General features: G+C 48.4%; 1 protein-coding gene, 1 long non-coding RNA gene and 1 pseudogene across 3 annotated transcripts; 2 read left to right on the plus strand and 1 right to left on the minus strand.

Annotated features, from left to right (window-relative positions):
• The first annotated feature begins 233 nt into the window (after window positions 1–233).
• Window positions 234–2653, plus strand: LOC136493978 (26S proteasome non-ATPase regulatory subunit 11 homolog). Of its 2 annotated transcripts, XM_066490107.1 has the most exons (3): window positions 234–417; window positions 1007–1061; window positions 1267–2653. In XM_066490107.1, the coding sequence occupies exon 3, from the start codon at window positions 1288–1290 to the stop codon at window positions 2554–2556; it is 1269 nt and encodes a 422-aa protein (XP_066346204.1). In that variant the 5' UTR covers window positions 234–417; window positions 1007–1061; window positions 1267–1287; the 3' UTR covers window positions 2557–2653. The 2 variants fall into 2 exon arrangements, with proteins under 2 accessions (XP_066346204.1, XP_066346205.1); XM_066490108.1 differs by lacking the exon at window positions 1007–1061 and having other exon boundaries at window positions 235–417.
• Window positions 2654–3753: 1100 nt separating this feature from the next.
• LOC136490872 (probable methyltransferase At1g29790) lies at window positions 3754–10009 on the minus strand (annotated as a pseudogene).
• Window positions 10010–11552: 1543 nt separating this feature from the next.
• On the plus strand, window positions 11553–13470 carry LOC136492648 (uncharacterized). Its single transcript, XR_010768142.1, has 3 exons — window positions 11553–11978; window positions 12364–12759; window positions 13337–13470. It is a non-coding gene; the product is annotated as an uncharacterized lncRNA (long non-coding RNA).
• The last annotated feature ends 1805 nt before the right edge of the window (window positions 13471–15275 follow it).

Here is a 15275-nt window from a genome sequence, read left to right on the forward strand (position 1 = left end):
GGCATGTTGAGCCACTTGGATGAAGCGTCCGGGACAGGAGGCCTCACCAGAGTATTTCCATGGCTTTCCATTCTCTTCCATAATCCCTAATAATCTGATAATGTTACATAGTATTCACGAACCAAACGCCACGGGAAAAAAAGAATGAACCAGTTTCGTGGGCCGCTCTCCCTTGCGAACCACCGGAGTCATCATGCGCGTGCACCTTCAGAAAAAGAAGGAATCGACCCAATAGCCCAGGAAGAATCGCTCTCCTAAATTGATGAAATTCACCACAAGTGTTTTCTTCTCCCGTTCACCGCACCTGGCCGGAGACCGAGACACGCCATTGTTTGGGACCACTGCCGCCCTATTCCCAGCTGCCCAGGCCTCGTCGGGCTCGAGCCCTTTGCCGGCGATGAGCACTCACCACAGCAGGTATGCCTGCCCCTTCTGTTCCCTTCCGTGCGAAACTGAGCGCCCGAACGGCCGAACCCTAATTTAAGCTATTTGGCTATCTGTATTCGATCGGATATGATCTAATCACAAGTGTATGCATGTATTATGCCTACTAACTTGGTTTTTTTGGTAAAATTGTTGGGTGTACACCCATGACCTTGCCCCCCTGCTGCGTGCTAGAGTAGCCGATTGGATTTTGTTGGTAGTGGAGCTGCCAGTTCAAGTCTTTTTCATGTCTTTCTGCTACTTTAATTTGGCTAGATGTGGTTTAGGGTGCTTGATTATGGCTTAGGTTTAGGAATTTTTGTGAAAATCAGGGTGATTATCCCCTGTACTGATGTCTGGTGGTTAGATATCTCCTATGATTCCCGGGATAATTGAAGCATTCCTGTTTTGTGGGACGTTGATTCATTGGTCTTACTATCTTTTAATTCTAACTAGTAGTATATGTTTATCTGTCAAGGCAGTGTTGAAATTTCCTATGACTCAAAGTATTAAGTGACGTGTTTCGATTTAGTGATCTCTCGATGATAATTTATGTGCTTTCGTGTCAAACTTCCACTTACAGGAACTAGATAATTGATCTTCGCTAAATTGATAATTTCTTGCAAGCATCAAACCGGGTTATGCTCTTCTTCTTTCTGAGTGTGTAACTTTGTTGCTGCCAATTTTATTATGATTTAAGGTTGTTAATGGAATGTATGCTTGTTTTTCCAGATGTTGCATTATTTAGTCTGATGTGTAATTAAAGGATTCCCCCCTTTTGTTCTGGATGATTCTTAGCTCATTTTCTAACAGTACCGTAATGTTTGTTATGTTGGTATGTAGGGAGTAACCTTGTCTTCTTCAATGGAATCATCATACCTTCCTGCGACAACTGAGTCATTAGCCAAGGCTCAAGAGGCTAAGGATGCCACAGAGTCCATTGCAATCCTTTACCGTGTCATTCAGGACCCATCTTCTTCTGCTGATGCACTGAGAACAAAAGAAGTTGCAATTACAAATCTTACAAACTACCTCACTAAAGAGAACAGAGCTGAGGAGCTGCGTAATCTTTTGACCCAGCTCAGGCCATTTTTTGCAGTTATTCCCAAGGCTAAGACTGCAAAAATTGTCCGTGGAATAATTGATGCTGTCGGTAAGATACCTGGAACATCTGATCTTCAGATTTCACTCTGCAAGGAAATGGTGGAATGGACCCGTGCAGAGAAGCGTACTTTCCTCCGGCAGCGTGTGGAGGCGAGGTTGGCGGCTCTCCTGTTAGAGAATCAGGAGTATACTGAAGCACTTACCCTCCTTACTAGTCTTATCAAGGAAGTCAGGAGGCTTGATGACAAGTTACTTCTTGTGGACATTGACCTTCTGGAAAGCAAACTCCACTTCTCCCTGAGAAATCTGCCAAAGGCCAAAGCCTCCCTAACTGCTGCTAGAACAGCAGCAAATGCCATTTATGTTCCACCTGCCCAGCAAGGCACTATTGATCTCCAGAGTGGAATCCTCCATGCTGAAGAAAAGGATTACAAGACTGCTTACAGCTACTTCTTTGAAGCATTTGAAGCTTTCAGTGCACTGGAGGACCCAAAGGCCATCTTCAGCCTGAAGTACATGCTGTTGTGCAAGATAATGGTTAACCAAGCTGATGATGTTGCAAGGATAATCTCATCTAAGGCTGGCCTAAAATATCTAGGTCCTGATGTTGATGCTATGAAGGCTGTTGCTGATGCATACTCTAAAAGATCTCTCAAGTATTTTGAAACTGCCCTTCGCGATTACAAGTCCCAGCTGGAGGAGGACCCTATTGTCCACAGGCATCTTTCTTCTCTGTATGATACGCTCTTGGAGCAGAACCTCTGCAGGTTGATTGAGCCCTATTCAAGGGTGGAGATTGCGCATATAGCGAAGATGATTGAATTGCCGATTGACCATGTTGAGAAGAAGCTGCCGCAGATGATCCTCGACAAGAAATTTGCTGGGACTCTAGATCAAGGTGCTGGCTGCCTCATTATCTTTGAGGATCCCAAGACGGAGGATATCTTCCCTGCCACTCTCGAAACCATTTCGAATGTCGGGAAGGTTGTGGACAGCCTTTACGTGAGGTCGGCCAAGATCATGGCTTAAAAGCAGCTAGTCTTACCTGTTTGCTCTGATTTCATTTTCAGTTCTGTCGATGTCCTCAGACATTTAGTCCTTCATCAATATTTGACAGTTTATTGTGCATGTTTGCCTCTCAATTTAGTTTAACAAAACATACTCTTGCTTGCTACATACTGCTAGGAACAAGACAGTTTGCTGTTTCTGCGTGGTGGAAGTACTGTGAACACTCGCTGGTCCCAGGCATAAATTATACTTAGGCCCTGTTTGGTTCTTTAGGCACTCCTAAAATTCTGTTACATCGAATGTTTGGATACATGCATGGAGTATTAAATATAGACTAATTATGAAACTAATTGCACAACTTGCGACTAATTTGCGAGACGAATCTTTTAAGCCTAATTAGTTTATGATTTGACAACATTGTGCTACAGTAAACATGCGCTAATGATAGACTAATTATGTTTAAAAAATCATCTTACAAATTAGCCTCCATCTATATAATTGGTTTTGTAATTAATCTATATTTGATGCTCCTTACTAGTATATAAGCTAAACTAAAGAACCAAATACCCCTTACTGTGCTACTACGATATTATTGGCCCAATGTCGGGCTGCCTTACTCTTTACCGCTACAGGCTCATATGACCAATGGCTGACTATTTTGATGGTTGAGTCGGATGGATGTTATTGTGTGTGTTAATTAATCTACTACAGTACTGAGTAGAGGATGTTAGTGTTCCTGCTCATGCTGACAGTTACCGATTAGCGATTACTGTTTGAACTGTCAGGCCATGCCCATCAGTGGCGTAGTGCCACACCAAAAGCAGAAGTACCGACTAACGCAACGGTTGTTTCATTGTGCTGAAGAAAACCATCACGCTGAAAGAATTAGCAGGGAATGCCACATATGCGTAACTGATCAAGTGGAGGACGTGATGAATGATCAACTTTGTGTTGCTGTGAACTGTTGATAGCAGCAGACAATGTCCTAGAACAATTAACACTGAATTATTTCATGAAATGTTTAAGAATCTTCTAAATAAATTTTACCACAATTTCGCGGGTACTCTCACCCCGTCTGCAGTAGTATATCTTTCTGGACAGCGTGACAACAATTAATTTCACGGCCAGATAAAGCTTGACAGCAAATCAAAGAAAGAACCCAACAACAAACGCATTACCAAATGAAACGGCGCCCCGACAGGGAGGGAGATGCTCAGGTCATGTCATGGGTTTCTCGAGCAGCGCCGACACGTACCACTCGTTCCTCTCGGCGCCGAGGTCGAGCTTCCGGCCGGCCTTCCACCGGATCCGGCGGAAGCCGACGCGGTCGAAGATGGGCACGTAGGTGGTGTTGAGCTGCGGGCCGAGGCAGAAGAAGTGGTCGAGCCAGAAGACGCCGCCGGGCCTGAGCACCCGGTAGATGTCGAAGAGCGTGGACTCGAGCACGGCGTCGGGCACCCAGTTGCTGAGCACGTTCATGGAGTGCACGATGTCCAGCACGCCGTCCGCGAAGGGGAGCCGCTGCATGAGCGTCAGCTGCAGCGGCACGAGGCCCCGGGAGGCCACGAAGCGGTTGAAGGGCGCGTCCAGGTCCAGCGTCGTGGTCACCACCGTCACGTTCCGCTCCCGCATGCGCGCCGCCAATGTGCCCGTGCCGCCGCCGATGTCCAGCCCGATCCACACCGTGCCGGGCGGCCGGGACCGCAGCACGCTGTCGACGCTGAACCCCGGCCCACCGTTGTCGATCTGCCACCGCCGCCGCTCCTTGTAAAGTAATATGACAAACGTGATTGCCTCATCACAAATACGTGTTAGCATATATATAGATGTACAAACTTACATTATAAGAAATTCGGTTGAACTAAATATGGATCTAACAAACTAAACCTATCTCAACCGAACATAAGATTTACATGCACACACAACCACGTTTATTGACGTGTTATACTTGTGTGTCACGTTTACAAAGATTGCTACATATCTTAACACCCCTGCTCAATCTATGTTTGTCTTCTCTACAAGATTTAGATTGTTCTTGAATTCTTCAAATTTCCTTTGCGGCAGAGCCTTGGTAAAGTCGTCTGCAACTTGATCTTCTGTTGGTATAAACCTCACCTCTAGTTGTTTTCTTGCAATCCTCTCTCGGACAAAATGGAAGTCAATTTCTATATGTTTAGCTCTGGCATGAAATACTGGATTCGCAGACAAATACGTAGCCCCTAAATTATCACACCAGAGGCGAGGTCTAGACTTCAATTTTACTCCAAGCTCACCAAGCAACTGCTCCACCCATATCATCTCGGCTGTAGCGTTGGCCATAGATTTGTATTTGGTTTCTGTGCTGGACCTTGACACCATGGGTTGCTTCCTACCACTCCATGAGATAACATTTGATCCAAGAAACACAACAAAGCCTCCTGTGGATCTTCGGTCATCTCTACAGCCTGCCCAATCTGCATCTGAAAACGCGCTCACCACCAATGGAGACCGCTTGCAAATCAGCAAGCCAACATTCTCTGAGAACTTTAGATATCTAACAATTCTTTTAACTGTCGTCCAATGTGCTATAGTTGGTGAGTCTAGATATTGACAGAGCAAATGCCAAATCTGGACGAGTAAGAGTGACATATTGCAGTGCTCCGACTATGCTTCTGTACCTAGGACAATCCTCAGGCCCGAGTGGATCACCATCATACCGTGACACTTTCTCTGTTGACGACATAGGAGTACAAACAGGCTTGCACTTCAACATGCCCATCCTAGTCAAAATATCCCTAGCATACTTCCTCTGAGTCAAGAGCAGATCACCACTTGGTTTCTTTTCTACTTCAATGCCCAGAAAGTAATGCAAGTCACCGAGATCCTTCAGTGCAAAGTCTTCTCTCAGAGCTTTCAGCAACACATTCACAGCATCTTGAGAGGAACTAGTAACAATAATGTCATCAACATATATATCTCCACACTACCTTTCCTGTAAATGAAGAGAGATGCATCTGACTTCGAAGGAACAAAACCAAGGTCAACAAGCTTTGTACTTAGCCGAGAGTACCAAGCTCTTGGAGCTTGTTTAAGATCATAAATGGCTTTCTTGAGTCTGCAAACAAATGATGGAAATTTGTCACTTTCAAACCCAGGTGGTTGTCTCATATAAACCTCCTCTTCCAGAACACCATGAAGAAACGTGTTCTGAACATCTAGCTGCCTAAGGCACCATCCCCTTGCCACTGCTAATGACAATACTAATCTCACTATTGCAATTTTGACTACTGGACTAAATGTATCCTCATAGTCAATTCCATACCTCTGTTTGAAACCTTTAGCCACTAAGCGTGCCTTGTAACAATCTATTTGTCCATCGGCTCTTCTCTTGATTTTGTACACCCACTTACAGTCAATGAGATTCTTCCCTTGAGGCGGTGGAACCAGACTCCAAGTGCCATTGCGTTGCAGCGCATCATACTCCTCTTTCATGGCATTTTTTCATTTTGACGACTTCAGTGCTTCATCAACAAAGGTCGGTTCACCTACTGCACAGAGATTTGCATATCGAACAGTCCCGTCAGTGTATACTTTGGGCTTAGTAATACCACTTTGCAGTCGTGTATGAGGACAGGTTGCAGGTTGCTCCGGTTCAGCCTCATCAGATTCCGCAGCTGATAATTCTGGCGTAGATGATCCGGATGCAGCCACAGAAGATCCAGTGGAAGACGACATCCGGGGCACTGTGGAAGACGACAACGACGGTGATCCTGTCCCCCCACGTGGCGAGCCGGGAGACGCCCCGACCACCTCGGACACGGGCGCAGACGGAGTCGGAGGATCACCTCCGGGATTTGCGACGGGATCGGATGCGCCAGCCGGATCCGTAGCCTGTTCGTCCGGTATTTCATGTACATCCTACACTTCATCGTTTTCCTGCATTTCAATATGACCACTCGAACCAGCGGGATTAGTAATAAAAGGCACATGGTAATCTACACCCCCAGAGCAAGCAGGAGCTATATTGACAGGAAGGAGGGAGATTTCGTTTCTTAGCCGAGCTCCGGCATTAGAATGCATGGAGGCAAACGGAAAGGCCTCTTCATAAAAAACTACATCTCGCGATATGTAGATACGACCTGTGGTCGGCTCAAGGCACTTGAAGCCCTTGTGAAGAGAGCTGTAGCCTAGGAAGACACATCTTGTGGAACGGAAGGATAATTTCTTGGTGTTGTAAGGTCTCAAATTAGGCCAGCATGCACAGCCAAAGACTCGTAGAGAGTTGTAGTGAGGTTTCTCTTTCAACAAGAGCTCAACTGGTGTTTGATTATCAAGAACTCTGGATGGCAGGATGTTTATGAGGTATGTGGCTGTAAGAAAAGCTTGATCCCAGAATTTGAGAGGCATTGATGCTTGGGCTAAGAGAGAAAGACCTACTTCTACAATGTGCCGGTGTTTTCGCTCAGCTCTCCCATTCTGCTGATGAGTATGAGGACAAGAAACTCTATGAGCGATTCCTAGTTGATTAAAGAAGGAATTCAATCTCTCATACTCACCTCCCCAATCGGTTTGCATGTGAATAATTTTTCTGTTGTATTTTCTCTCAACATGACTCTGAAAATTCTTGAAGACATGAAAGACTTCAGACTTGTGTTTGAGGAGATAGATCCACGTATATCTACTGTAATCATCGATAAAGGAAACGTAATACGTGTAATTCCCAACAGATATAGGAGCAGGACCCCAAACATCAGAATGTATCAAATCGAGGGGAGCACAACTTTTATTTTCCAAGCTAGAATAAGGAAATTGATGACACTTTGCCTTTTGACAAGAGTCACACACCGACTCAACATGATGACTAGTAGACCTTGGAAGCAAATTGTTTCTAATAACTCTCTCAACAACAGGAAGCGACGCATGACCCAGATGACTATGCCATATCCATGTGGATGGCCGACTAACACCACACGCCTGCTTGTGGTGGTGTGCTCCAACCTCTTGAGGCCTCAAAGGGTAGAGACCACCCTCACACCTGCCTCGATGGATTGTTTTCTTCGTGTCTTGATCCTTGATGAAAAAATGGTGAGGGTGAAATTCAACATAAGTATTATTGTCTGAAGTAAGACGATGGATCAATACTAGATTTTTGTTGGCACTTGGAACATGGAGGACATTTTGTAGATGGAGATTTTTATTTGGGGTATGTAGAATTGCATGGCCAATATTACTAATCGGCATACCTGAGCCACTTGCAGTGTGGACTTGATCAGCACCCTTGTACTTGTCCTTGACTGTCAGTTTCTCCAATTCAGCGGTGATGTGGTCAGTCGCCCCACTATCGACGTACCAATTGGTGTCGTAGCCGTAGTTGGTGGTCGCAGATCCAGCAGACTTGGTATAAGGCTGGAAGTCCTCCTCAAAGCGGTGCCAGCACACATCGACCTCATGTCCTTTCTTCTTGCACACTTGGCAGATTGGTTTGGACGACGCCGGTGCACCTCTCTTCAGAGGTAGAGGAGAGTTGGCATTGCCGCGCCCACCTTGGCCACAACCAATACCACCACCGCAACCACGGCCGCGGAAACCCCCATGCCCGCGTGAAGCAGCATTGACAGATGAATTTTGCCCGGCGTTGTAGTTCTCCTGGAGCATCTGAAGCCTTGTGTCATAGGCGAGTAGCTGAGCGTACAGATCGCTCAGGGATATAGGCGTCGCACGTGCCAGGACTGACGACACGAGGGGATTGCAGTCGAAGTCGAGTCCAGCCAAGATGAATGTCACCAGCTCTTCATCTGGTACTGGCCTCCCGACGGCGGCGAGTTCATCACCGATCGCCTTCACCTTGGCGTAGTATGCAACAGCGGTCTGGCTGCCCTTCTTGGAGGTCGCCAACTGCATGCGCAAGTTGGTCACCCGTGCATGGGACTGCGCCGAGAACATGTCCCCGAGCGCTGCCCAGACAGCCACCGAGGTGGTCTTGGTCGTCACTTGCGCCAAAACCTCCCTCGACAGGGAGTTGTTGATGTGGGACAGGAGCTGCTGGTCCTCCTTGAACCACTTTTCATACTCAGGATTGCTGGCGGTGATCTTCGTCTTATCATCCTTCACCAGATCGATGGTCTTGGGCGGGGCGGCGTTGGTTCCATCTAGGTAACCTTCAAATTGTGCCGCCCTAATGCCAGGCATGATTTGTGCCTACCATAGAAGGAAGTTCTCCCTCGTGAGCTTCTCAGAGATTGCTGGGCCGAAGGGTGAATGATGGGAGTGGTTGGAGGAAGAGGATGACACCATTGCTAGGGTTTATGGAAGGTAGGCTCTGGTACCATGTAAAGTAATATGGCAAACGTGATTGCCTATCTTGGCTCATCACGGATACGTGTTAGCATATATATAGATGTACAAACTTGCATTATAAGGAATTCAGTTGAACTAAATATGGATCTAACAAACTAAACCTATCTCAACCGAACATAAGATTTACATGCACACAACCACGTTTATTGACTGTGTGTCACGTTTACAAAGATTGCTACATATCTTAACACTCCTTCCCTTCCAGGTCGAAGTTGCAGAAGTAGGACCCGCCCCTGGTGCGCGCGCGCTGCACGAGGCAGGTGTAGTTCTTGCACGTGTACGGCGCCCAGCGCACGGTGGTGTCCGGCGGGACGGACCACAGGCTCCGCGGGAGCGGCGCGGGCTCCACGTACCTCGCCGGCTCCCTCGGCCTGCAGCGGCGGCGGGGCAGCGGCTCGCACCCCTTGAGCGCCAGCTGCAGCGCGAGCGCGTCGTCGTCGGGGCACTCGCCGCTGACGTTGTACGTCATGTACTGCGCCAGCTCCTCCTGGAAGTTGCGGCAGGCGAACCCCAGCCCCGGGAACAGCTCGTCGGTGCCGAAGTTGGCGTGGAAGCCGAGCGGCAGCCGGTGGGGCTCGATGGCGAGCTTGAGCTCGCCCTGGGGCTCCTCGGGCCAGCCGCCGAAGTCCCTCGCCTCCGGCGTGTCCCCGTGCACGGCGCCGAGGCCCGCGAGCACGGACTCGAGGAGGTACGACGACGCGTTGCACTGCGCCCGCAGCGCCGCGAGCTCCGCGCGGGCCCCGGCGAGCGCGGCGCGCGTGGCGTTGAGGTCCCGCAGCAGCGCGGCCGAGTCCCACAGGTGGATCCTCGCCGCGGACGCCGGGATGTGCACGGACAGCGACGCGCCGGAGAAGAGGTAGACGGAGACGTGGTGGCGATGACGACCAGCAGGATTTTGAGCTTGGCGCGCCGAGGCGCCGGCCGCGCCGCGGGCCGGTGCCCGTGGCCATTGGCGGTACCACCCATCCCCTCGTCGATACTGTGCTGGTGCGATGAGTGGCCCCGGTGCTTGGCCGCGTACATGGCGGCCGCGCGCGCGCGCCGGCTAGCGGCGACAGCTAGCTAGCAGCGATGATCGATCAGTTCACTATACGCCGATCAACAATTCGACATGCGGGATGGTTTTTCCAGATGTGAAGTGCAGCTGTGCTACGCGTGTGTTTGACTTTGGATATGTGTTTGCATGTGTTCGTGGATTGCAGATTACACATCGTCTTGCTTTGCTTTGCGAGGAGAAAAGCGCACAATTTTGCTTCGCAAGTCAAAGCTGTGCTACGCTCTTGTCCATGAGTAGCTATCGCTCGGGGAGCGAGCTGCGTGGCCGACTTGTGGGCCCTCCAGCGCAGCGATTACGCGTCCTCGGGCACTGCTCTGCGGCATAGAAAAGGGAACTTTGCCATTGTTGGGGGTTAAAGAGTGAAGGCACGAATGGATGGGGCATGGGGGTGAGTGGGTGACTGACTGATCTTGAAGAAGCAAGAGTACATAACATTGGCAGTTCATTTCTCCGAAGTCCGAAGTTGCTCGAGTCGGGCAATACAAGAACCGTCTGTATCTTACCAAGAAATTGTAGCAGTGATGCAGTATATAGCGCTCTGTTCGCTTGTCTTATAAGCCATACTTTTTTAGTCAATGAACAGTATTTTTCTCTCACAGCAAATCAGCCAACAGTATTTTCAGTCATGGCTTATCAGCCAAACGAACAGGGCATAGGTGAGTGAGCGTCATCCTCCATTGAGATTATTATTTTATTATTAATTGTTATTAAACCTAGACTAGGAACAGCCAAAAAGACATTGGTCGGGAAGAGAGAGAGAGGAACATAGAACGGGCTACCACTATGTGCGTCCAATTGATTTTAGCAGGCCAACATCTCAGCAGCCCATGTACAAAACAAAACAAAAGAGAGACACACCGGCTTCTAAAACTGGTAGCCCAGAAACCTTCCGCAACAGCCCGTTCTGCTCGACGATTCTATCCGGAGGAAACAAAACAAAAATAATAGAGGAAATTATTTCCTGGTCTAAAAAAAATGTTGCTTAGTTTCTTGATTTTTTTCTCGAACTATTTTGACCCTAAAATGAATTCCTTTTGGTTTCATGGCCCTTCCGTTAGTTTGATGGGCTAACGGCGTTAAGTGATACGCGAATTACTCTTTTACCCTTGGCGTAGAAAGTAACAATTCAACAACCTACAGGTGTGCTATATAGTTTGTTTAGGTGGCCTACTATCAATAATTTCCTAAAATAAGGTATGATATTTTTTGAAACATAGAATCATTATTTTTATAATATATTTGCATGTGACAACATCACACCGTTAGCCTATCAAACTAGAGAAAAAAGGCCAAGAAACACCATTAGCTTATAGTACACCGGAGGGTTTGAGCGTCCATGTAAAACTCATTGACTCTAAGGACGTTGCTAAGACGTGTTGTAATGAACTTTTTCTCTACCTTAATACAGAGACGTACAAACATTTTAGGTGATCGAGAAAAAAGGTAAAAAAAAACTAAGCAGCACTTTTTTTAAATAGCCATGGTTTTCTCAAAATAATAATATCTCCAGGAAGACTAGTGGCCCAGGAGAGATGGCAGACGTGCGGCTGAGAGCCTGAGCGCACTGATGTTCATTTGGCAGGGCCCCAGCGAGAGCTATGGCCCGGGCCCACCCGTCCTCGTCTCGCCCCCTCATTTTGGATTGGACTACCTGATCCCTGTACTCTCTTGTGGGCGGTTCTGATCGCCGTGATGTCGAGAGGAGATTCCCACGGCGCTGGGATGCGAGGATAAGCAGCGGCCACCGCGCAGCGCTGTCTCCCCGGCAACGGGCAGCCACCTTAATTTCCTTGGTTGGAGTTTTTTTCCCCCCCTATTTTGGAACTCGGCTGGGGTACTGTGGTCTACTGGTCTTTATCGGAGGATGAATGCGATGTTGCTAGGCAGAAGGGTCCTAGTCCAATCTCAATGAAAATCCTTCGTGGGATGAAGAATGATAAGAACAAGGAGGATGAATGTGATGTTGCTAGGCGGAAGGGTCCTAGTCCACTCCAATCGATGAAAAATCATCGTGGGATGATAAGAACAACTAGACGAGGAACAACGGCAGGTAAATACTGATTATCACAGCTCGGTGAATCCTGGTAAAATTGTTTTTCCATTTGAATTTCTGTGGCACTCGTCAGCGCGCTTGTGCCTACAAGGTACTCCGTCAACATTAAGCACACCTTAAGATAGTCCCTCTGAAATACGAGGTATACAAGCATTTAAAATTTATTCTAAATAAATTATAAGAAATTAGTAGTACATGTGAAGTAACCATTATTCAGTTCAAAATATAGTATTCACATGTATACCATTAATGTCTATCAATCATCTAAATATAGTAATCACAATCTATTTTAATGATCAAGGAAATGTTGCTTTTGCATACGACATTTGCTTTACCTCTCATAAGATGTTTTAGAATTCTTATTAGAATATGTTTATTTCAGGACAGGAAAGATGGAGTAAAATTTAAGATCACCAGTTTGAAAGACAATTGTTTGTAAAGTTTTCTCCTAGCTATCAGCCGCTTATGTAATAGGGTGTTGCTAGGTGAAATGGTACACTCTGATATGAAAACATGACAATAACATTCAGTGCCAATGAGCATGATAGATAAATACTGGTTACCGCACAGCGCTGTCTCCCCAGCAATATACGGCACCCACCTTAATTTCCTTGGCTGGAGATTTCTTTTCTTTTCTTTTTTTGTAACTCGCCTGGGGTAACTGTGGTCTACTGGTCTTTGTCGGAGGATGAACGCGATGTTGCTAGGCGGAGGCTCCTAGCCCAATCAATGAAAATCCTTCGTGGGATGATTAGAACAAGACGAGGGACGACGGCAGGTAAACATTGATTATCACACCTCTGTAAATCCTGATAAAATTGTTTCCATTTGAATTTCTGTGGCACTCGTCAGCGTTAAGATAGTACACCTTAAGATAGTACAAGGTATACAAGCATTTAAAATTTATTCTAAATTATAGTAATAAATTACATGTGAAGTAACCACTAACTCAGTTTAAAAATAGTGTATTCCATTATTGTCTATCAATCATCTGAATATAGTAATCATGCGAACCGGCGCAGCGGGCGCTCCCGGTCGTGCTAGTACTAATATGTATTCCCTCCGTTCCTAGATTTTTAAAGAAAATTCCAAAATATAGGTACATATCAGCTCCCACGTCGATTAGTTTAGAAATCTTCCTACCATACATAGCACATGCCCCAACTAATCCCTTAGATTTAGGAAACAATCTGATTGGGATAGAGAAGATGACCTGATTATTCTTTTTTTCCTCGGTCTCACATCCTTCTCCAAATCGTGCGTTAATATTAGTACTAAAAACTATATGGCTTATATTAAGGAACGGAGGGAATATTAGATATAATGCTTATTAGGATTTTTTTTTTGTATTTCAGGACAGGACAGACGGAGTAACAATTAAGATCACCAGTTTGAAAGACAATTGTTTGTAAAGTTTTCTCCTAGTATCACCCGCTTATGTAATGGGGGTGTTGCTAGGTGAAGAGGTCCACTCTCATATGAAAATCCATCTCCGAATGATAATAATTCAGTGCCAATGAGCATGCTAGATAAATACAGGTTATCTCACCTCAAAACTAAAATAGAGAACTTTCCTTTCTATGTACCTTGAGTTTTTTTTTAAAAAAAAATATATGGCAATCGTTGTTTGGTCATACTCCGTAAATCCTTAAATTTTTAGATAAGATTTTATGAAACTATTGTAACTTTAACTCTTATGTAGAGTCTTCTTGATAGGACTAGATGCCCTACCGGTGTTACTGCGTGGCGAGCAATGCCCTCGCAAGGGAGCCGGTCGCCGTCGGCCATGGTGACACAGAGCTGCTCACCGCCCGTCGGGGCGAGCCGTAGGCGGCGCATCGTCGCGCCATGGAGGAAGTTGTGCGTGGAGCTGGTGTCGAGTAGCGCCAACAGCCGCTCCCCTTTAACCATCATTGGGAGTAGCATCGTATTGTCCGTGCGCATCCCTGCAAGTGCGTGTAGAGAGACCACGAAAGCATTAGCGGCCACAGGCTCCTGGGCGTCCGGAGCCGCGGGGTTGGCGAAGTCATCCATCGCCGCGGCATCCCCCAGCCCGTCATCGATGTAGTCGTCCAATTCGATGTAGAAGAGCCATGGGCACACGTGGCCGCGGACGTAGGGCTCATCGCAGTTGAAGCAAAGCCCTTGTCGACGCCGCTCCAGTTGCTCGTCCGGCGTGAGGCGGCGGAACTGGCGCACCGGGGGCGCCCCGTTCGCCGCTGCTGGTCCGCCCCCTAGGGGCATAGGGGCTCCAGCTAGAGGAGCACCCGCGCCTGGCACGCGTGGGGGAAGGCCAGGCCGCTGAGGAGGTCGGGCTGCAGAGGCGCTGTAGGCATGGCCGCTGCGCGACGCTCGAATGCCCGGGCTAAATACATGGCGGTCTGAAAAGGTCGGGTGGATCCCGCATCTCGACGTCGACCTTGATGTGCTTGGGGAGGCCACCCACAAACAGTTCCGCCTTCTGGCGAGGATTGAGGTCGCGAGCATGGCAGAGCACGGCATTATAGCGGTCCGAATACTCTTGGACCGATGACTGGAAGGGTAGCCGGGCGAGCTCGGCCAGCCGTGTGCCGTGCGTTGGCACAGGTCGCGGAAGCGTTCCCAGGTTGGCATGCCTTCATCTTGTTTCAGCGCATAGTACCAAGTTTGAGCAGCGCCGCGAAGGTGGTACGAAGCTAGCCATGTGCGATCCGAAGCCAATGTTCGCTGGCCGCGGAAAAACTGCTCGCAGTGGTTGAGCCAATTGAGCGGATCAACGGCGCCGTCGAACGTCGAGAACTCCAGCTTGTACAATTTGGGAGGGGCATGGGCGCCGTTGGGAGCAGCGGCAGACGAGTCCTCCGCGTATAGGGCGCCACCGGAGTACCCGCCTCCACCGTAGACGAGGGTACCGTCTGTCCCTCCATAGCCGATGCCGCTGGTCGGGGGCGGCTGGCGCGCCCCGGAGGACGCCGCGACCGCGGCTGCTGACGGTGTAGGGGTCGTGGGCATTGTGTTGATGGGCGGAGTCATCAAGCCCATCGCCCACGACGGGATGGGAGACGGCGAGGCCGGCCACCGTAGCAAGTGGAGGGGCACCCCCGTCCCGCTGGTTTGGGGCATGCCGTAGGGGAAGATCACCTGCGGCCACGACGGCTGTGGAGGTGGTGGTGGTGCCGGCTGTTGTGGAGGGGAAGGTGGTGGGATGAGGGCAGCCAGGGTCGCCTACATGGCTGCCATGCCGCGGGCAATCGCAGCCACGTCGGCGGCCAAAGATTCCAACGTCAGGGGCGCTCCCGAGGATGTGGACGACAA

This window comes from Miscanthus floridulus, chromosome 11, assembly GCF_019320115.1.
Source record: "Miscanthus floridulus cultivar M001 chromosome 11, ASM1932011v1, whole genome shotgun sequence".
Taxonomy (NCBI): domain Eukaryota; kingdom Viridiplantae; phylum Streptophyta; class Magnoliopsida; order Poales; family Poaceae; genus Miscanthus; species Miscanthus floridulus.